Genomic DNA, 22929 nt, shown 5'->3' on the forward strand with positions numbered 1-22929 from the left:
TCACCTCACAGACACAATAGCTACACAAACACCCCTACAATACAGAGACAGTAACCTAGTACCTGTACGGAGGCTGGTGAAGGGCAAGGTGTACTGGCCCACAAAGTCGTTCTTGGCTTTGTGGTCATGGTCTTCCACTACAAAGCGTACCAGGGCCAGCTCAGGGACCTGCAGCTGGAAGGTCAAAGTGCTGTCCCAGCGTGGGTTAAAACCTGCAGGGGGCATAGGAGAGCTGTCAGACACTGCCATCCACCACCATTCACAGCCTGAAAGTACTCCACAGACCGGGATAATGGCCTCTACACGAGAAGTATAATTTCCTGGTACTCAGAATACCTGCACTGAGCAAAGATAATGGAGTAGCCGGGGTATCTGTCATGTTTTATTATCTTTATGGTAAAGATAAACATAGGAGTGCGGAATAATGTTCCTGATCAACCGTCTGTGTGGAATAGTGCCGTGTGTGGTGGGAGTCATACAGGCGCCCTGGAATACTTATGCTGATTCATGGTAAAACGTCAAATGTTCCTAGTACTATTATGTTCTTCTAATTATATTTCTAATATGGTTCATCTGTGAACTCAAGGGTGTATACAACCCTCGTGATCCATTTCTTGAATGGGAGTATAATAGATGTGCAATAGATGAGTGGAAGGTCACCATTGTTGTCGATTCGGTGGGTTTTGTCTCGGGATTTATCAATGGCCACCCCGTGAATTTCCACCAACACCTGTGGGTCCACAATGGAGTTGGGCTTGTCTGTGTTGATCTTAGGGAGCTGCTGTGCTGATATTATCTGAACACAAAATCACACCAATTACTTTTTGTGCCTTGGTATATCAAATTCTAATATGACAATTATTCAAATGATTTTACATGATTTTACAAAATGACTAATAAGGTGAAGTAGTTTACTACCTTGGTCTGTTTCCATACCACTGCTAACTAAAATATGCACTACTATTCCAACAAGGCAGTTACCACATATAGACTACCACAACAGAATCTGATTCCCAGCAGGTTTCTCACCCGTATGGTGAGTTGTGTGGGGATGTGTCCTGGCCCGCCACCAGTGATCTCTGGGTTGAAGTTGGAGGTGGGGCTGCACAGGAAGCTGGGCTTGAGGATGTATCCACAGCGGCCGTTAGGCAGGAAACGGCCCTGGTTCAGATCCATCTGCTCCCCTGGAGTCTGGAAATTCAGAGCCACTGCAGAGAGAGAGAGGGAGAGAGAGAGAGAGAGAGAGAGAGAGAGAGAGAGAGAGAGAGAGAGAGAGAGAGAGAGAGAGAGAGAGAGAGAGAGAGAGAGAGAGAGAGAGAGAGAGAGGGAGAGAGGGAGAGAGAGAGAGAGAGAGAGAGAGAGAGGGAGAGAGGGAGAGAGGGAAAGAGGGAGAGAGGGAGAGAGAGAGGGAGAGGGAGAGGGAGAGAGAGAGAGAGAGAGAGAGAGAGAGAGAGAGAGATAGAGAGAGTGAGAGAGAGGACAGACAGGGGTGTGAAAAGAGACAACAACAACTTACCGCAACATTGGAACAACAGAGGTTAGTTATTATGACAAGTGGAGTGAGGAATAGGAGGCTCATACCAAACATTTGCAATGCTCTCAGAGGAGGCCCAACGTAAAATAACTTTCTATCTCCACGGACTTCCAGGCTAGATAATGTTAAATAAATGAGCCACCATATGAGCCACCATATCCCTCCTCCATCCCACCCCCCACCTCCCACCCCCCTCCAACCCAGAGTGCTGACCCATCGAGCAGCCGCCGTTCCACATATCCTGGGGGTCGTAGTTGGAGGATTGGAGGCGCTGCCCGGAGGGGTAGATCCGGCTCAGCTGCCTGCTGTTATGTCTGACAAACAGCTTTCCTGGAAGGTGATGAGAGGACAGGGTAAGAGACCCATTACAATACCTCAAACGCAAATAAAAAAGACAGACACACACAAATATGCACGACAAGGTGATGCACAAATGCACCCGTGTGTTCAAGGACTTTCTCTACAACTACAGTGCCAGTAGGAACTATGAGTCATTATAGGATCTCAACAGGAACTGATTCACAGAAAACTGTTCGGTTCGAGTTTTGTCTTCCTAAGCCCCTTGCCTGTGTCCTTGATGTGTTTGAGGGCGTCATTCTCATTGAAGGATGACATCTCATCGGGTGGTTTCTGGGCAGAGTGTTGGAACCCGCGGAAGGGGACACTTCGACAGTACACCACCAGTTCAGACAGCTCTGGGCTCAGCTTAGATGAGACCGCCTGAGCCAGCAACACAGAATGCACAAGAGAAACGCTTGATATACAGCGTGTTCCTGATCAATTTCTGTAGACTTACAGTGCCGTCTCAGTCACATGGAAGATAAAGATGTAGCACCTTGGCAGGGTCCTTTTTGTCCTTTTTGTTGTTGCTTGATGCCTCGTCGTCCGAGCTGGTATCAAAGCTGCTGGTCTTCCCCAGCTGGTTCAGGTGATGAACATCCTTCTTCCCCTTCACCAGGATACGACCCCTAAGCTCCTGCAGAGACAAGACAAAGATGCTTCAAAACATATGTTAATATTCCTGTTAGTATTCCACAATCGTTCCATAAACATGCGCGGGGTGGGAGAGAGAGTAGAAAAGGACAACAGGTTTCTTAGGCAGAAGGGGTCAGGGATGTGTGTCCTAGAGAGCTGGGGACAGGTGGTGAGTAGAGAGCTGGGGACAGAGGTGAGTAGAGAGCTGGGGACAGGGGTGAGTGTCCTAGAGAGCTGGGGACAGGGGGTGAGTAGAGAGCTGGGGACAGGGGGTGAGTAGAGAGCTGGGGACAGGGGGTGAATAGAGAGCTGGGGACAGGGGGTGAGTAGAGAGCTGGGGTCAGGGGTGAGTAGAGAGCTGGGGTCAGGGGATGAGTAGAGAGCTGGGGTCAGGGGTGAGTAGAGAGCTGGGGACAGGGGTGTCCCCCCTAGAGAGCTGGGGACAGGGGTGTGTGTCCTAGAGAGCTGGGGACAGGGGGTGAGTGTCCTAGAGAGCTGGGGACAGGGGTGTGTGTGTCCTAGAGAGCTGGGGACAGGGGTGTGTGTCCTAGAGAGCTAGGGACAGGGGTGTGTGTCCTAGAGAGCTGGGGACAGGGGTGTGTGTCCTAGAGAGCTGGGGACAGGGGTGTGTGTCCTAGAGAGCTGGGGACAGGGGTGTGTGTCCTAGAGAGATGGGGACAGGGGGTGAGTGTCCTAGAGAGCTGGGGACAGGGGTGTGTGTCCTAGAGAGTTGGGGACAGGGGTGAGTGTCCTAGAGAGCTGGGGACAGGGGTGAGTGTCCTAGAGAGCTGGGGACAGGGGTGAGTGTCCTAGAGAGCTGGGGACAGGGGTGAGTGTCCTAGAGAGCTGGGGACAGGGGTGTGTGTCCTAGAGAGCTGGGGACAGGGGTGAGTAGAGAGCTGGGGACAGGGGCGAGTAGAGAGTTGGGGACAGGGGTGTGTGTCCTAGAGAGCTGGGGACAGGGGTGTGTGTCCTAGAGAGCTGGGGACAGGAGTGAGTAGAGAGCTGGGGACAGGGGTGTGTGTCCTAGAGAGCTGGGGACAGGGGTGTGTGTCCTAGAGAGCTGGGGATAGGGGTGAGTGTCCTAGAGAGCTGGGGACAGGGGGTGAGTAGAGAGCTGGGGACAGGGGGTAAGTAGAGAGCTGGGGACAGGGGGTGAGTAGAGAGCTGGGGACAGGGGTGTGTGTCCTAGAGAGCTGGGGACAGGGGTGTGTGACCTAGAGAGCTGGGGACAGGGGGTGAGTGTCCTAGAGAGCTGGGGACAGGGGTGTGTGTGTCCTAGAGAGCTGGGGACAGGGGTGAGTGTCCCAGAGAGCTGGGGACAGGGGTGTGTGTGTCCTAGAGAGCTGGGGACAGGGGGTGAGTGTCCTAGAGAGCTGGGGACAGGGGTGTGTGTGTCCTAGAGAGCTGGGGACAGGGGTGTGTGTCCTAGAGAGCTGGGGACAGGGGTGTGTGTCCTAGAGAGCTGGGGACAGGGGTGTGTGTCCTAGAGAGCTGGGGACAGGGGTGTGTGTCCTAGAGAGATGGGGACAGGGGGTGAGTGTCCTAGAGAGCTGGGGACAGGGGTGTGTGTCCTAGAGAGTTGGGGACAGGGGTGAGTGTCCTAGAGAGCTGGGGACAGGGGTGAGTGTCCTAGAGAGCTGGGGACAGGGGTGAGTGTCCTAGAGAGCTGGGGACAGGGGTGAGTGTCCTAGAGAGCTGGGGACAGGGGTGTGTGTCCTAGAGAGCTGGGGACAGGGGTGAGTAGAGAGCTGGGGACAGGGGCGAGTAGAGAGTTGGGGACAGGGGTGTGTGTCCTAGAGAGCTGGGGACAGGGGTGTGTGTCCTAGAGAGCTGGGGACAGGAGTGAGTAGAGAGCTGGGGACAGGGGTGTGTGTCCTAGAGAGCTGGGGACAGGGGTGTGTGTCCCAGAGAGCTGGGGATAGGGGTGAGTGTCCTAGAGAGCTGGGGACAGGGGGTGAGTAGAGAGCTGGGGACAGGGGGTAAGTAGAGAGCTGGGGACAGGGGGTGAGTAGAGAGCTGGGGACAGGGGTGTGTGTCCTAGAGAGCTGGGGACAGGGGTGTGTGTCCTAGAGAGCTGGAGACAGGGGGTGAGTGTCCTAGAGAGCTGGGGACAGGGGTGTGTGTGTCCTAGAGAGCTGGGGACAGGGGTGAGTGTCCCAGAGAGCTGGGGACAGGGGTGAGTGTCCTAGAGAGCTGGGGACAGGGGTGAGCGTCCTAGAGAGCTGGGGACAGGGGTGAGCGTCCTAGAGAGCTGGGGACAGGGGTGTGTGTCCTAGAGAGCTGGGGACAGGGGTGTGTGTCCTAGAGAGCTGGGGACAGGGGTGTGTGTCCTAGAGAGCTGGGGACAGGGGTGTGTGTCCTAGAGAGCTGGGGACAGGGGTGTGTGTCCTAGAGAGCTGGGGACAGGGGTGTGTGTCCTAGAGAGATGGGGACAGGGGGTGAGTGTCCTAGAGAGCTGGGGACAGGGGTGTGTGTCCTAGAGAGCTGGGGACAGGGGTGTGTGTCCTAGAGAGCTGGGGACAGGAGTGAGTAGAGAGCTGGGGACAGGGGTGTGTGTCCTAGAGAGCTGGGGATAGGGGTGAGTGTCCTAGAGAGCTGGGGACAGGGGGTGAGTAGAGAGCTGGGGACAGGGGGTAGGTAGAGAGCTGGGGACAGGGGGTAAGTAGAGAGCTGGGGACAGGGGTGTGTGTCCTAGAGAGCTGGGGACAGGGGTGTGTGTCCTAGAGAGCTGGGGACAGGGGGTGAGTGTCCTAGAGAGCTGGGGACAGGGGGTGAGTGTCCTAGAGAGCTGGGGACAGGGGTGTGTGTGTCCTAGAGAGCTGGGGACAGGGGTGAGTGTCCCAGAGAGCTGGGGACAGGGGTGAGTGTCCTAGAGAGCTGGGGACACGGGTGAGCGTCCTAGAGAGCTGGGGACAGGGGTGAGCGTCCTAGAGAGCTGGGGACAGGGGTGTGTGTCCTAGAGAGCTGGGGACAGGAGTGTGTGTCCTAGAGAGCTGGGGACAGGGGTGTGTGTCCTAGAGAGCTGGGGACAGGGGTGTGTGTCCTACAGAGATGGGGACAGGGGGTGAGTGTCCTAGATAGCTGGGGACAGGGGTGTGTGTCCTAGAGAGTTGGGGACAGGGGTGTCTGTCCTAGAGAGATGGGGACAGGGGGTGAGTGTCCTAGAGAGCTGGGGACAGGGGTGTGTGTCCTAGAGAGCTGGGGACAGGGGTGTGTGTCCTAGAGAGCTGGGGACAGGAGTGAGTAGAGAGCTGGGGACAGGGGTGTGTGTCCTAGAGAGCTGGGGATAGGGGTGAGTGTCCTAGAGAGCTGGGGACAGGGGGTGAGTAGAGAGCTGGGGACAGGGGGTAGGTAGAGAGCTGGGGACAGGGGGTAAGTAGAGAGCTGGGGACAGGGGTGTGTGTCCTAGAGAGCTGGGGACAGGGGTGTGTGTCCTAGAGAGCTGGGGACAGGGGGTGAGTGTCCTAGAGAGCTGGGGACAGGGGGTGAGTGTCCTAGAGAGCTGGGGACAGGGGTGTGTGTGTCCTAGAGAGCTGGGGACAGGGGTGAGTGTCCCAGAGAGCTGGGGACAGGGGTGAGTGTCCTAGAGAGCTGGGGACAGGGGTGAGCGTCCTAGAGAGCTGGGGACAGGGGTGAGCGTCCTAGAGAGCTGGGGACAGGGGTGTGTGTCCTAGAGAGCTGGGGACAGGGGTGTGTGTCCTAGAGAGCTGGGGACAGGGGTGTGTGTCCTAGAGAGCTGGGGACAGGGGTGTGTGTCCTAGAGAGCTGGGGACAGGTGTGTGTGTACTAGAGAGCTGGGGAAAGGGGGTGAGTGTCCTAGAGAGCTGGGGACAGGGTTGTGTGTCCTAGAGAGCTGGGGACAGGGGTGAGTGTCCTAGAGAGCTGGGGACAGGGGTGAGTGTCCTAGAGAGCTGGGGACAGGGGTGAGTGTCATAGAGAGCTGGGGACAGGCGGTGAGTAGAGTGCTGGGGACAGGGGGTAAGTAGAGAGCTGGCGACAGGGGTGTGTGTCCTAGAGAGCTGGGGACAGGGGGTGAGTAGAGAGCTGGGGTCAGGGGTGAGTAGAGAGCTGGGGACAGGGGTGTGTGTCCTAGAGACCTGGGGACAGGGGTGTGTAGGGAGCTGGGGACAGGGGGTGAGTAGAGAGCTGGGGACAGGGGGTGAGTAGAGAGCTGTGGACAGGGGGTGAGTAGAGAGCTGGGGACAGGGGGTGAGTAGAGGGCTGGGGACAGGGGTGAGTAGAGAGCTGGGGACAGGGGGTGAGTAGAGAGCTGGGGACAGGGGTGAGTAGAGAGCTGGGGACAGGGGTGAGCGTCCTAGAGAGCTGGGGACAGGGGTGAGCGTCCTAGAGAGCTGGGGACAGGGGTGTGTGTCCTAGAGAGCTGGGGACAGGGGTGTGTGTCCTAGAGAGCTAGGGACAGGGGTGTGTGTCCTAGAGAGCTGGGGACAGGGGTGTGTGTCCTAGAGAGCTAGGGACAGGGGTGTGTGTCCTAGAGAGCTGGGGACAGGGGTGTGTGTCCTAGAGAGCTGGGGACAGGGGTGTGTGTCCTAGAGAGCTGGGGACAGGGGTGTGTGTCCTAGAGAGATGGGGACAGGGGGTGAGTGTCCTAGAGAGCTGGGGACAGGGGTGTGTGTCCTAGAGAGTTGGGGACAGGGGTGAGTGTCCTAGAGAGCTGGGGACAGGGGTGAGTGTCCTAGAGAGCTGGGGACAGGGGTGAGTGTCCTAGAGAGCTGGGGACAGGGGTGAGTGTCCTAGAGAGCTGGGGACAGGGGTGTGTGTCCTAGAGAGCTGGGGACAGGGGTGAGTAGAGAGCTGGGGACAGGGGCGAGTAGAGAGTTGGGGACAGGGGTGTGTGTCCTAGAGAGCTGGGGACAGGGGTGTGTGTCCTAGAGAGCTGGGGACAGGAGTGAGTAGAGAGCTGGGGACAGGGGTGTGTGTCCTAGAGAGCTGGGGACAGGGGTGTGTGTCCTAGAGAGCTGGGGATAGGGGTGAGTGTCCTAGAGAGCTGGGGACAGGGGGTGAGTAGAGAGCTGGGGACAGGGGGTAAGTAGAGAGCTGGGGACAGGGGGTGAGTAGAGAGCTGGGGACAGGGGTGTGTGTCCTAGAGAGCTGGGGACAGGGGTGTGTGACCTAGAGAGCTGGGGACAGGGGGTGAGTGTCCTAGAGAGCTGGGGACAGGGGTGTGTGTGTCCTAGAGAGCTGGGGACAGGGGTGAGTGTCCCAGAGAGCTGGGGACAGGGGTGTGTGTGTCCTAGAGAGCTGGGGACAGGGGGTGAGTGTCCTAGAGAGCTGGGGACAGGGGTGTGTGTGTCCTAGAGAGCTGGGGACAGGGGTGTGTGTCCTAGAGAGCTGGGGACAGGGGTGTGTGTCCTAGAGAGCTGGGGACAGGGGTGTGTGTCCTAGAGAGCTGGGGACAGGGGTGTGTGTCCTAGAGAGCTGGGGACAGGGGTGTGTGTCCTAGAGAGATGGGGACAGGGGGTGAGTGTCCTAGAGAGCTGGGGACAGGGGTGTGTGTCCTAGAGAGTTGGGGACAGGGGTGAGTGTCCTAGAGAGCTGGGGACAGGGGTGAGTGTCCTAGAGAGCTGGGGACAGGGGTGAGTGTCCTAGAGAGCTGGGGACAGGGGTGAGTGTCCTAGAGAGCTGGGGACAGGGGTGTGTGTCCTAGAGAGCTGGGGACAGGGGTGAGTAGAGAGCTGGGGACAGGGGCGAGTAGAGAGTTGGGGACAGGGGTGTGTGTCCTAGAGAGCTGGGGACAGGGGTGTGTGTCCTAGAGAGCTGGGGACAGGAGTGAGTAGAGAGCTGGGGACAGGGGTGTGTGTCCTAGAGAGCTGGGGACAGGGGTGTGTGTCCCAGAGAGCTGGGGATAGGGGTGAGTGTCCTAGAGAGCTGGGGACAGGGGGTGAGTAGAGAGCTGGGGACAGGGGGTAAGTAGAGAGCTGGGGACAGGGGGTGAGTAGAGAGCTGGGGACAGGGGTGTGTGTCCTAGAGAGCTGGGGACAGGGGTGTGTGTCCTAGAGAGCTGGGGACAGGGGGTGAGTGTCCTAGAGAGCTGGGGACAGGGGTGTGTGTGTCCTAGAGAGCTGGGGACAGGGGTGAGTGTCCCAGAGAGCTGGGGACAGGGGTGTGTGTCCTAGAGAGCTGGGGACAGGGGTGAGTAGAGAGCTGGGGACAGGGGCGAGTAGAGAGTTGGGGACAGGGGTGTGTGTCCTAGAGAGCTGGGGACAGGGGTGTGTGTCCTAGAGAGCTGGGGACAGGAGTGAGTAGAGAGCTGGGGACAGGGGTGTGTGTCCTAGAGAGCTGGGGACAGGGGTGTGTGTCCTAGAGAGCTGGGGATAGGGGTGAGTGTCCTAGAGAGCTGGGGACAGGGGGTGAGTAGAGAGCTGGGGACAGGGGGTAAGTAGAGAGCTGGGGACAGGGGGTGAGTAGAGAGCTGGGGACAGGGGTGTGTGTCCTAGAGAGCTGGGGACAGGGGTGTGTGACCTAGAGAGCTGGGGACAGGGGGTGAGTGTCCTAGAGAGCTGGGGACAGGGGTGTGTGTGTCCTAGAGAGCTGGGGACAGGGGTGAGTGTCCCAGAGAGCTGGGGACAGGGGTGTGTGTGTCCTAGAGAGCTGGGGACAGGGGGTGAGTGTCCTAGAGAGCTGGGGACAGGGGTGTGTGTGTCCTAGAGAGCTGGGGACAGGGGTGTGTGTCCTAGAGAGCTGGGGACAGGGGTGTGTGTCCTAGAGAGCTGGGGACAGGGGTGTGTGTCCTAGAGAGCTGGGGACAGGGGTGTGTGTCCTAGAGAGCTGGGGACAGGGGTGTGTGTCCTAGAGAGATGGGGACAGGGGGTGAGTGTCCTAGAGAGCTGGGGACAGGGGTGTGTGTCCTAGAGAGTTGGGGACAGGGGTGAGTGTCCTAGAGAGCTGGGGACAGGGGTGAGTGTCCTAGAGAGCTGGGGACAGGGGTGAGTGTCCTAGAGAGCTGGGGACAGGGGTGAGTGTCCTAGAGAGCTGGGGACAGGGGTGTGTGTCCTAGAGAGCTGGGGACAGGGGTGAGTAGAGAGCTGGGGACAGGGGCGAGTAGAGAGTTGGGGACAGGGGTGTGTGTCCTAGAGAGCTGGGGACAGGGGTGTGTGTCCTAGAGAGCTGGGGACAGGAGTGAGTAGAGAGCTGGGGACAGGGGTGTGTGTCCTAGAGAGCTGGGGACAGGGGTGTGTGTCCCAGAGAGCTGGGGATAGGGGTGAGTGTCCTAGAGAGCTGGGGACAGGGGGTGAGTAGAGAGCTGGGGACAGGGGGTAAGTAGAGAGCTGGGGACAGGGGGTGAGTAGAGAGCTGGGGACAGGGGTGTGTGTCCTAGAGAGCTGGGGACAGGGGTGTGTGTCCTAGAGAGCTGGGGACAGGGGGTGAGTGTCCTAGAGAGCTGGGGACAGGGGTGTGTGTGTCCTAGAGAGCTGGGGACAGGGGTGAGTGTCCCAGAGAGCTGGGGACAGGGGTGAGTGTCCTAGAGAGCTGGGGACAGGGGTGAGCGTCCTAGAGAGCTGGGGACAGGGGTGAGCGTCCTAGAGAGCTGGGGACAGGGGTGTGTGTCCTAGAGAGCTGGGGACAGGGGTGTGTGTCCTAGAGAGCTGGGGACAGGGGTGTGTGTCCTAGAGAGCTGGGGACAGGGGTGTGTGTCCTAGAGAGCTGGGGACAGGGGTGTGTGTCCTAGAGAGCTGGGGACAGGGGTGTGTGTCCTAGAGAGCTGGGGACAGGGGTTTGTGTCCTAGAGAGATGGGGACAGGGGGTGAGTGTCCTAGAGAGCTGGGGACAGGGGTGTGTGTCCTAGAGAGCTGGGGACAGGGGTGTGTGTCCTAGAGAGCTGGGGACAGGAGTGAGTAGAGAGCTGGGGACAGGGGTGTGTGTCCTAGAGAGCTGGGGATAGGGGTGAGTGTCCTAGAGAGCTGGGACAGGGGTGAGTGTCCTAGAGAGCTGGGGACAGGGGTGAGTGTCCTAGAGAGCTGGGGACAGGGGTGAGTGTCATAGAGAGCTGGGGACAGGGGGTGAGTAGAGAGCTGGGGACAGGGGGTAAGTAGAGAGCTGGCGACAGGGGTGTGTGTCCTAGAGAGCTGGGGACAGGGGGTGAGTAGAGAGCTGGGGTCAGGGGTGAGTAGAGAGCTGGGGACAGGGGTGTGTGTCCTAGAGACCTGGGGACAGGGGTGTGTAGGGAGCTGGGGACAGGGGGTGAGTAGAGAGCTGGGGACATGGGGTGAGTAGAGAGCTGGGGACAGGGGGTGAGTAGAGAGCTGGGGACAGGGGGTGAGTAGAGGGCTGGGGACAGGGGTGAGTAGAGAGCTGGGGACAGGTGGTGAGTAGAGAGCTGGGGACAGGGGTGAGTAGAGAGCTGGGGACAGGGGTGAGTAGAGAGCTGGGGACAGGGGTGTGTGTCCTAGAGAGCTGGGGACAGGGGGTGAGTAGAGAGCTGGGGTCAGGGGTGAGTAGAGAGCTGGGGACAGGGGTGTGTGTCCTAGAGAGCTGGGGACAGGGGTGTGTGTCCTAGAGAGCTGGGGACAGGGGTGAGTAGAGAGCTGGGGACAGGGGCGAGTAGAGAGTTGGGGACAGGGGTGTGTGTCCTAGAGAGCTGGGGACAGGGGTGTGTGTCCTAGAGAGCTGGGGACAGGGGTGTGTGTCCTGGAGAGCTGGGGACCGGGGTGAGTAGAGAGCTGGGGACAGGGGGTGAGTAGAGAGCTGGGGACAGGGGGTGAGTAGAGAGCTGGGGACAGGAGGTGAGTAGAGAGCTGGGGACAGGGGTGTGTGTCCTAGAGACCTGGGGACAGGGGGCGAGTAGAGAGCTTGGGACAGGGGGTGAGTAGAGAGCTGGGGACAGGGGTGTGTGTCCTAGAGAGCTGGGTTCAGGGGTGAGTAGAGAGCTGGGGACAGGGGGTGAGTAGAAAGCTCGGGACAGGGGTGTGTGTCGTACCTCAGGAGAGGGCAGGTCCTTCAGAGTCTGGTCGTTGAGGGGCTTGGTGAGCAGCCTCTTGCCCAGGATGGTGCGCAGGTGTCTGGCCATGACCGTCTGCTGCTCCACCGTACAGTGGTTCTCAAGGGACAGGATCAGGGGGTACGGGGAGGCCTATGGGAAAACACAAGGGTTGGTTCATAAGAGGCCACTCATTAAAATGTAAGAGAAACCATAAGCTCATTAGGTAATAAGCCAGGGTTTATTCTGGACTACACTGAGGCCAAGAAGCTGTTGGACAACAGTCTAGTCTTATTAGACTCGGAGCCAAGACTATGACTGTAGCTTGAACTGAACGTTGGCAAAGGCAGAAAGTCAACTGTCTAGATTTGTTTTCTTCCCACCGTGTGTCCATCATCCCCACAACCCACTAAGAGGGTCTCACAGGTCAGGTGTGCTCACTTTTTTAGGGGGGTATTTTCTTTGTTGTAATTTAAAAGGAAATGTTACTCACCTTGAAGGCATACTGGGCGATGGTCTCGATTACCTCTTTGAAGGGCACCTTAGAAGTAAGGGTGTGTCCATGGTAGATGACAGGCTCTCCTTTGTCCCCGTCCCAACAATCCAGCTCCACACAGCGACAGCCCTGGTTCAGAGCTCTGATTCACACAGTACATATTCTTAGTGTGTGTGTGTGTATGCCTGTGTGTATGCATGTTTGTGTGTGTGCGTCTAATGCGCATGTGCGTGTTTGTGTGTGCGCACGTGCGTATTTTATTACCTGATGTATGGCTCGGCGCTGCTGGCGCTGGTGACCTGGTCCTTGGTGAGGTAGGTGTTGTGTGAGGATGAGATGAAGTAGTGGGCCAGAGGTCTGGTCATGTCCTGGTGCACCCTGGCGTGGTCGGGGTTAAACACATCGTTCTCCTGGGACAGCATGTACATGGTGAAACCATTCTGGGTCATGAACTGGTTGTTCTGGGCTGCAGGGAGGAGGGGCACATCAAACCATCCAACCTTTTTATGAACAGGAATAGACAGGTATCGACATGCGATTGTGTGAAAATAAAGTCAAGGGAGGAACGGGCCCTGAATTTGCGGCAATTAAATATGTCAAATATAAAAACATAAAACATTCAGATAAATATAAGCACAGTGAATGTAAGGAATGCAGTATGAAAAAGATGTTTGAAAATGTATGAAAATGTATGCACTCACTACTGTAAATGACAAAAATGTCAAACGTAAGGTCATAAAAATCCAAGGCTAAAATTTTGTTCAAGTGTTTCTTCGGGCCTACCCCAGTCGTTGAGCTCGTAGGTGCGGATGAGGCTCTGAGCGTGGATCAGTGACGCGTCCTCCCCCTGGTCTCCCAGGAAGTCTCTCAGCTCAGCGGTGGACAGAACACAGCCGTTACCAGAGTAGTGTCTGAACACCGCGTCCAGCTCCGGACGCCTCATCAGCTCCCTGCAGAACTCCTCGATCTCTACGTGGTCCAGACGGCCGTCGCACGACCGGTCAGCTTTCTGAGAGAGGGACGGAAGAGAGGGACAGAAGGACGGATAGAGGAGGAGGAGGGACAGACAGACAGACAGAGGAGAGGGAGGGACAAAGAGACAGATGGGCGAACCGACAGACAGAGAGACCTTCGTTAGGGTTGTTCTGATTAAAACACACACCCCTCCACACATTTTCAAAGCGCTTCCCTAAAAACAGGGGGCTGGATCAAAGTTAACATCTTCAATTCTCATAGGTGAGCCATGTGCATATGATCAAATCTATGGGCGCGCACTGATTTGCTATGGGAGTGGCCAGCAACTCCGTCCACTCCCATAATTCATACCCTATCGACAAACATACTGCACTGCAGTTGGTTTGATATTCAGTCTCTGAGGAGAGGGACGGGCAGGGTTGGAGAAGGAATCACATGGCGAAGGGAGGAGCAGGAAAACAACTGGACATTAAGGGAGAGGGGAGCTGAGAGACTTAGCTAGCAGTAATCCTCAACGATGGAGAAATGACTGGCTGCCTGATAGAGAGGGGGAGGACGGGGAAGGACGAGACCGTCTGGGGAGAAAGACAGACAGCAGCAGAGAGAAGAGGGCAGGAGAGAGCGAGAATGAGTGAGTGAGTGAGTGAGTGAGTGTGAGAAAGAGAGCGAGGGGCCTGCTAGTTGGCTTGCCACTGGGTTGGTAATTGAACACAGACTCCAGGGTGAGAGCGAAACGCAGCCCCAATCTACTCCACAGCATACTGAGTAAACAATGGCCTTCAACCAACAACAACAACATCTCGCTCAGGCACATACGCACACCCATGCAGTCAAGGTCTGTACACATTAACGTACAAGCATACTGAATGCTGCACACACACACACACACACATACAGTGTGTGCTCACCTTGAATAGCGAGCGCGCGTACTCTTCATTCAGGTCTATGTTGATCATCTGCAGCAAGCGTTTGACCTCGTCGTAACTCATCTTCCCATCGTCGTTCTCATCAGCCCGTCTCAGGTAGCCACGGATCCAGGTGTGGGGGGGTTAAGGAGAGCAACCAGGGGAGCATTCCGAACCTCTAACCCTAAACACATCCTTAAAAGTACAATCTATGGTATATACAGTATGTATAGACACAAAACACATCTACAGGCAGGGCTGATGCACATGCATACGGTATGTAAGCGCATTACAGGCCACATCCAACTATGGGTAAGGGTGAAGTGCATAATTTCATAATTCACAGCAAGCCAGGAATCAATAGTGTAACCAACCGTTCAGAGGAGGATAAGTGTCTAGTTCAACTACCAGGAATTGAAATGGAATATTCACCCTAGCCTATGATTCAGATGTGTGTTGGCTGTAGATACACATGTCCTGTTTTGTCAACATCCATCTGAAGTCAAAACACTTAAAGCCTCCTCCAAGGCCTCTAATGGAATAGAACACAGGGCTGACGTAGAGAGAGGAGACTATATGACACCTCTCTCTTCCAGGACACACACACACACACAACAATAAGAGCTTTTGCAAGGATGGTCTTGATCAATCTACCGCAAACACTGCTGGGACATGCCAGTGTAAAACCGCACCTCAAACCTTACCCAATTACAAGCCACGGCACTAGCCTGGACATGTCCCAGAGCACCTACTGCTCGATCTGCTCTCAAGATCTGGCTTTGCGTTTAACACAAGTGTGTCTGTCGTGCACCTGTGTCGCAAACGACCCAGCGGCTATACCAGGGATCATGTTTGACAGGATAGTCAGACTATATTTAGACGCTGCTTTTTGCTGGGCCATTGCTGCACATCTTAGGTATGCTGTGGATGCGGGATGGTGCATGTGACAGTGTTATGTTCAGAGTGAGTCACCATAGCGATCCTGGCTGCCCAGCCTGTACTATATTTACTTTGGGTCGAAGGCTGGCAGCCTGGCACAGCGCAGCAAAGGCCCACGGGGGGGGGGGGGGGGGGGTAAAGGATATTGGTCCAGTTTCTCCTTCTGGGTCATGTTGGTCACACGCTCCTTCAGCGTGCGTATCCCTCGGACCCAGTGCCTCGCCTCCTCCTCACAGGGGCAGAGGAGGTCCAAACTCTTCCTGGCTCCTCTGAACACCACCGTGAAGCACTGATTCTCTGGTACCGACCCGGATAGTCTCCGCAGAGCCTCAGACTGGCAGCCCTCACGCACACACTCCACCTCTGTGACCGAGACTGGCACAGAGAGAGGTGGGGGAGGGAAGGTGGGAGAGGAGACGATGGGAGAAACAGAGAGAGTAATTGTATCAATCTGGTTGTAGGAATAAGCCAAATACAAACGGGGCACCAAAACAAGTGGAACTTGAAGGGAGGTTCGGGGGCTGAAAGGTCGTGAACTTTAGGGGGAGTGTGGTAACACCCACGTAGCAGTGTGACATGGCATCTCGGTGCTGGGGTCCTGATTTGGCTCTTAAATAATACGACTTGTACAGACACAGACCTGCGTCAGCAGAATATGTTTACGACTCAGGCCTACATTCGTCTTTATGACAAGGTCCAAATTTAACCAGCAACGCCACGACACTCAGGGCACAGCCGTCAAACTGACACTCAAGTGTTGGCAGGACCTTTGGCACAATGCCATGACGTGGTTGTGTGTGTGTAAAGAGATAAGGGAAGAAAGAAGAACACCGTCTCATTGACTTCTAGAGAGATTAGCATGTATTTCAGCTCTCATTGACTTCTAGAGAGATGAGCATGTATTTCAGCTCTCATTGACTTCTAGAGAGATTAGCATGTATTTCAGCTCTCGTTGACTTCTAGAGAGATTAGCATGTATTTCAGCTCTCGTTGACTTCTAGAGAGATTAGCATGTATTTCAGCTCTCATTGACTTCTAGAGAGATGAGCATGTATTTCAGCTCTCGTTGACTTCTAGAGAGATTAGCATGTATTTCAGCTCTCGTTGACTTCTAGAGAGATGAGCATGTATTTCAGCTCTCGTTGACTTCTAGAGAGATGAGCATGTATTTCAGCTCTCGTTGACTTCTAGAGAGATGAGCATGTATTTCAGCTCTCGTTGACTTCTAGAGAGATTAGCATGTATTTCAGCTCTCGTTGACTTCTAGAGAGATGAGCATGTATTTCAGCTCTCGTTGACTTCTAGAGAGATTAGCATGTATTTCAGCTCTCGTTGACTTCTAGAGAGATGAGCATGTATTTCAGCTCTCGTTGACTTCTAGAGAGATGAGCATGTATTTCAGCTCTCGTTGACTTCTAGAGAGATTAGCATGTATTTCAGCTCTCGTTGACTTCTAGAGAGATGAGCATGTATTTCAGCTCTCGTTGACTTCTAGAGAGATGAGCATGTATTTCAGCTCTCGTTGACTTCTAGAGAGATGAGCATGTATTTCAGCTCTCATTGACTTCTAGAGAGATGAGCATGTATTTCAGCTCTTATTTATAACAGTAACGTGGTAAAAACCTGTCGGGGGGGGGGGGGGGGGGGGCTTTACACGTGATGGCTGACCCTCTGCCCAGCAACACAACACCAGCCTACTACCCCATTACCCTCCCTGCAACACATCCAGAATAGAGCCTGGTGAAGGTTTCAAACATAAGACTAGCTCCACCACAACAACAAACCCCATATCCCTTAATTAATTGAATAGCTGGAATTGTGGTTGGGTTTGTGGAGTAGCTTTCAAATCAGTCAGTTGGTTATTTAAGTACATATAGCAGTGCCTTTCTACACTGGGATCAGCCCCTAGACAACTGTCAACGGCCTCTTTCTGCTGAACAGCCCTCGCCTCTCCACCTCCTCAAAATTGCTGACACATTCCTGCCCATCGCTCCATGGCAAGGGTGACATTTCAATGCGGAGAGTAGGGGGAAGTGTGGTGTGTGTGTGTGTGTGGGGGGGGGGAGACTGGCACAGCCAAAGTGTTAAGTGCGGTGCATATTCTCTAAAGCCCATCTGAACAGAGGGGATCATGCTGAGCTGCAGGTGCCAGACCCCAAAGGCCCTTGAGACCACCTGTAGTCAGCGTGTGTGTGTGTGTGTGTGTGTGTGTGTGTGTGTGTGTGTGTGTGTGTGTGTGTGTGTGTGTGTGTGTGTGTGTGTCTGCATGCGTGCGTAAGCATGCATATGTCCTTCGACGCAGCCGCTTTTGTGTTATCAGTAGCTGTCTGCTGAAGTGGTCAGCCTGCCTTTGTCGTTGTTCTGCTCTAACTGTGGCCCGGTTGGGGGAAGACGACATCACAACCCCTGACCTCCCACACCAACCACCTGGCCTCTCACCCTGCTGTAGGGTGAGGCCTTATCCAGAGACATACAGCACATTTGGAAAGTATTCAGACCACTTGACTTTTTCCAAATTTTGTTAGGTTACAGCCTTATTATAACATTGATTACATACTACACACAATAATAAGGTTTTAATAAATCTTTACACATTTTGAAAATAGCACATTTAAATAAGTATGCAGACACTTTACTCAGTACTTTGTTGAATCACCTTTGGCAGTGATTACAGCCTCGAGTCTTCTTGGGTATTAAATGCTGCAAGCTTGGCACACCTGTATTTGGGGTGTTTCTCCCATTCTTCTCTGCAGATCCTCTCAAGCTCTGTCAGGTTGGATGGGGAGCGTTGCTGCACAGCTATTTTCAGGTCTCTCCAGAAAAGAGAGAACCCCTAACCCTAAACACATCCTCCAGTGGTACTCTGGAGCAGGTTTTCCATCAAGGATCTCTCTGTACTTTGCTCCGTTCATCTTTGCCTCAATCTTGGCTAGTCTCCCAGTCCCTGCCACTGAAAAACACCTCCACAGCATGATACTGCTACCAACATGCTTCACCGTAGGGATGGTGGCAAGTTTTCTCCACACATGATGCTTGGCATTCAGGCCAAAGAGTTGAATCTTGGTTTCATCAGACCAGAGAATCTTGTTTTCCATGGTCTGAGAGTCTTTAGGTGCCTTTTGGCAAACTCCACGCGGGCTGTCATGTGCCTTTTACAGGAGTGGCTTCCGTCTGGATACTATAGGCCTGATTGGTGGAGCGCTGCAGAGATGGATGTCCTTCTGGAAGGTTCTCCCATCTCCACAGAGGAACTCTGGAGCTCTGTTAGAGTGACCATCAGGTTCTTGGTCACCTCCCCGATCAAGGCCAGCTCTATGAAGAGTCTTGGTGGTTCCAAACTTCTTCAGTTTAAGATTGATGGAGCCCACTGTGTTCTTGGGGACCTTCAATGCTGCAGACAATTGTTGGTACCCTTCCCCAGATCTGTGCCTCGACACAATCCTGTCTCAGAGCTGTACGGACAATTCCTTCGACCTCATGATGGCTTGGTTTTTGCTCCGACATGCACTGTCAACCGTGGGACCTTATATAGACAGGTGTGAGCCTTTCCAAATCATGTCCAATCAATTGAATTTAGAAGAAAAAGAAAAGCTCGCCTATTTAGGCGAGGTGCTGGCTAGCGGAGTAGAAAACTTGAAAATACAAAAAAACAAATGGATAGCATACGATCATAAATTCATTTTAGACTACACAAGCTTACAAACAATTACATTGGCAAAGTCACAATCAGTAGTTTCCTGTAAATAGCAGGTTTTACAGGAAACCTACTGATCATAACAGTTTGTTGAGGGCTGACAGTTGTCACCCACTTCCCTTGAAAAATAGTTAGTAGTGCCCTACAGCCAATTCTGTCGAATCAAAAGAATTTGCAAAAGAAACGATCAGATTTCGACAGAAATATGGCTGAGACGCAAAGAAAGTTCAAGGAGAGGGGGTACAAAAATGATCAGATTTATATTGCCATTGAGAAAATTCCAAACAGGACCTTTTTCAAGGTCAGTCTCGCAAAAAGACGCATTCTTGCGTTCTAACTACCCGCTACTCAAAGCAATGGCACTTATAAATGTAGATCCTTCAAACACCCACAAACAGGGAAATCGATCCCAATCAAAGGGGTTATTATGTGCTCCACTAAGGCAGTTATTTATCTTTTAACTTGTCCTTGTGGTAAAAATGATGTGGGTAAAACAAAGCACAAATTAAAAGTGCGTGTCTCAGAGCATCGTGGCACCATTGGGTGCAAAAACTTGACGTACCCAGTTGCGGCCCACTTTCTGGAGGCAGGCCACTCGATTTCATCTCTGCGTTACATTGGCATCGAACATGTCACCCTCCCTAGGAGAGGGGGTGACCTTGATAATTTATTGTTAAAACGAGAGGCTGCCTGGATCTTTAACTTAAAGACCCTCGCTCCCTTCGGTCTCAACGTAGATTGTGATCTGAAGCCATTCTTGTGATTATTGTGACTTTGCCATTGTAATTGTAATTGTTTGTGTAGTCTAAAATTAATTTATGATCGTATGCTATCCATTTGTTGTTTGTATGCTGTTCTTTGTATGCCATTTTAATATTTGAGAATTAACCAATGACATTAGGCCACTCTTGGCCATGATTACAGACACCTGTGTGTCTTTTGACACTATATAAACTAGTCACCCCGCAGTGTTTGTGATTACACCCTGATGAAGACAGATTGGCTGTCGAAACGTTGGATATTACATTTTTTTGCATCTGAGCTCCTTAAGTGTGCGGCTCTCCTTTATTTTCAATCATTTGAATTTACCACAGGTGGAACCCAATCAAGTTGTAGAAACATCTCAAGGATGCTCAGTGGAAACAGGATACACCAGAGCTCAATTTCGTGTCTCATAGCAAAGGGTCTGAAAACTTATGTAAAAAAGGCATTTCCGTTTCTCAAAACCTGTTTTCGCTTTGTCATTATGGGGTATTGTGTGTAGATTGCTGAGATTACTTTTTAAAAAACCATTACGTAGCAAAATGTAGAAAAAGTCAAGGGATCTGAATACTTTCCGAATATACTGTATATTTAGAGAGTTGGGCCAACTTTTAACATGTTGAATATTGCTCTAATTCCAGACATTCAGTTACATGGCATTGGTTACATGTCCACCATGCGATGTTAATGGGGAGCTAACATGGCTGCCATAGAATGTTGAAGAGTCATGTAAATGCATCATAATGCAGAAACCGCATTGGCCCAACTCTCTAAATACATGGATCTGTCCGTATCCATTCCCCACAGCAGCGGGTCCTTCCTGGGTCCCTGAGGGACAGCGTTAGGAGAGTCCTGGGACCTAATCTGAATTCCATGACCGAGGAATAGTCCTTGCTGAAGTGACATAGTGGTCGGTGGATTGTGCAACAAGTGAAAGAGAAAGAGGAGAAAGAGAGAGCAAAAGAGCGATAAGAAAAAAAGAAAGAGAGAGATGAAGGTAGAGAGAAAGAGAGCGTTACAAGGAGGTCATGCAATTACATCAGAATTATCCCATTCTTAACCGTTTCCCCTCAGCTTGTCTCCCAGCCCAGGGTGTGTTAGGTTAGCAGCAGTGCTATCAGACTCAGACTAGTGGGTGTTAGAAGGTATTAAGGAAGTGTTGTGTTCCACTTGAAGTGAACCACTGTGGCTCTATGCTGTCTGAGTCGGCGTGATGAATGTACTCGCTTGACCTTGACGTTCATAACCCGCCACAAAACACCTCTTAAACATTGTACTCGTTAACTGGACTTTGGAATTGAGTGGACATAAACTTGTCTGTGATGTAGGTGGGTGTGTTTGCATGTGTGTTATCTAGGTCACTAGTATATAATATGTTTGTACAGTGCGACTCGAAAATGAAAATAAAATAAAATCGGATTGACTCAGGCAACTCCAAAGCTCTAAGGACCGCCAGCACTAATTCGTAAAATGATATGTGTCAGAGACATGTTTAAACTCGTTATATGACAATCTCAAAGATAGTAGTGGTTATCACGTCACTGCCGAACCCTGCAATTGGCAGTCATAAAGAGGTTTACCCATTTGGTAGAGCTATAATCTGACACTAGCGTGCACACACACACACACACACACACACACACACACACACACACACACACACACACACACACACACACACACACACACACACACACACACACACACGCCAACAACAATAATTAGCCTGTGCCACCAGATCCCTATGGTCAGGGCCAAGGAGCCCTATATTTGTCCTATGGAACATGGAGGAGCCAGAACCATGGCCTCTCATTTACCGGAGAGATACTTCAAGAGGTGCAAACCCTGTAGGTGTAGACCTATTCAACTATACTGGTATTTACTATTGGTTTAGGAGGCCTGAGGACTCTAAGTGCTTCACCGGCTGCCCACCTATCCCTCTCCTTAAACCATTGAACTTTGTATGTGTGTTTTTGGCTTTACTATCCTTGTGGGGACCATAACTCACAAGGATATCAAAACAAGGAAGTTAGCACAATTGGGGACATTTTGCCAGTCCCCACAAGGTCAAAGGCTATTTTAGGCTTAGGGGTTAGGTTAAGGGTTAAAATTAGGGTTAGAATTAGGGTTATGGGTTAGGTTTAGGAGTTAGGGTTATGTTTAGGTTTAGGGGTTAGGGGTTAGGGGTCCAGGAAAATAGGATTTTGAAAGGGAATAAATTGTTTCTTCCCCACAAGGATAGTAAAACAAATGTGTGTATTTTTTTGTTTAACTATCATTGTGGGTACCAGAGGTCCTCACAAGAATAGTAAATCAAGGAACATTTGACATTTTGCCGGTCCCCATTAGAAAAATAAATGCTATTTTAGGCTTAGGGGTTAGGTTTTCAATTAGGGTTCGAATCAGGTTAGGGGTTTACGGTTAGGTTTAGGAGTTAGGTATAGTTTTAGGGTTAGGGGTTTGGGGTTAAGGTTAGGCTTAGGGTTTAGCATAAGGTTAAGGTTAGGGGTATGGTTTGGTTAAGGTTAGATTTAGGGTTTAGGGAAAATAGGATTTTGGAAGGAAATCAATTATTTGGTCTCCAGTTTGTTTGTTTGTGTGCGTGTGTGTGTGCGTGTGTGTGTGTGTGTGTGTGTGTGTGAGAAAGGGGAAGCGGTCAAAAGTTTATGATTAGAAATAGCTTTCCCACAGTTTAATGGGCCAAAACATCTAGGATTACTGTCCACATTTTCTCCCTTTTTCTTTAAGGGGATTGTAATCGTTAGAGTATAAAGTGCCTGCTTCCCTTTCTGATTGGCCCATTGCCTGCAAAAGATTAGCTAGCTGAGGTAAGCCAATATCTTGAGGCTAACGGATAACAAGTCCATGTACACTGTTTCTAATGCAGCTTTTATACCTCTTTGTAACAGTGGCCAATGTGAACCTTCAGCATGTTTGGAGTTTCTGTGTGTACCATATGGATGCATTACAACAGGTGACACTGCCAAAAATAAAGGAAACACCAACATAAATCGTGTTATTAGGGCGTTGGTCCACCACCAGCCAGAACAGCTTCAATGCACATTGGCATGGATTCTACAAGTGTCTGGAACTCTATTGGAGGGATAACAACACAATTCTTCAAAAGAGAAATTCCATCAGTTGATGTTTTGTTGATGGATACTCTGTCTCAGGCGCCGCTCCAGAATCTCCCATAAGTGTTCAATTGGGTTGAGATGTGGTGACTGAGACGGCCATGGCATATGGTTTACAACGTTTTCACGCTCATCAAACCTCGTTCCCTGCAGATGGGGGTATTGTCATCCTACGGGGACATGGTAGGCAAAATAATGGCATACTGAGCATTTTATACATGACCCTAAGCATGATGGGATGTTAACTGCTTTCAATATACCTTGTATCCCTCATTTACTCAAGTGTTTCCATTCCAACAGTTACCTGTATCATACAATTACACAGGTTATAGCATCTGACTTACGTCCTGGCTCACAGCATAATATCCCTTTAATTAATTAAAGGGAAATGTAGACAAGAAGGCATTATTGTTGGCCAACATGAAAAGCCTAAACGGCTTAGGACAAAGAGCAGGCTAAATTAGTCTACTGAATCAGGTCTAAGAGGAGGGTTGAATAGACTACAACAAGGGAGTGGGGTTGTGGAAGTCCTGTTCGTTTGTTCATACATGATTATGTTCTTGTATATAGCCTTCCC

The 22929-nt window shown here is 52.2% G+C and overlaps 1 protein-coding gene across 1 annotated transcript in view; it reads right to left on the reverse strand.

Moving 5' to 3' along the window:
• LOC110486211 (1-phosphatidylinositol 4,5-bisphosphate phosphodiesterase delta-3-A) overlaps positions 1-22929 on the reverse strand; it is a 35026-nt gene that overhangs the window by 2017 nt on the left and 10080 nt on the right. The window contains exons 3-14 of the mRNA XM_036940909.2: positions 14909-15137; positions 13827-13956; positions 12727-12952; positions 12208-12409; positions 11941-12085; positions 11448-11600; positions 2370-2510; positions 2101-2254; positions 1748-1864; positions 1030-1208; positions 661-796; positions 63-212 (exon numbers count right to left, since the gene is read on the reverse strand). Of these exons, the coding sequence (XP_036796804.2) occupies positions 63-212; positions 661-796; positions 1030-1208; positions 1748-1864; positions 2101-2254; positions 2370-2510; positions 11448-11600; positions 11941-12085; positions 12208-12409; positions 12727-12952; positions 13827-13956; positions 14909-15137 (1962 nt within the window). The remainder of the gene's footprint in view (positions 1-62; positions 213-660; positions 797-1029; positions 1209-1747; positions 1865-2100; positions 2255-2369; positions 2511-11447; positions 11601-11940; positions 12086-12207; positions 12410-12726; positions 12953-13826; positions 13957-14908; positions 15138-22929) is intronic.

Source organism: Oncorhynchus mykiss, chromosome 13, assembly GCF_057628025.1.
Source record: "Oncorhynchus mykiss isolate SJ-2025 chromosome 13, ASM5762802v1, whole genome shotgun sequence".
Classification (NCBI taxonomy): Eukaryota; Metazoa; Chordata; class Actinopteri; order Salmoniformes; family Salmonidae; genus Oncorhynchus; species Oncorhynchus mykiss.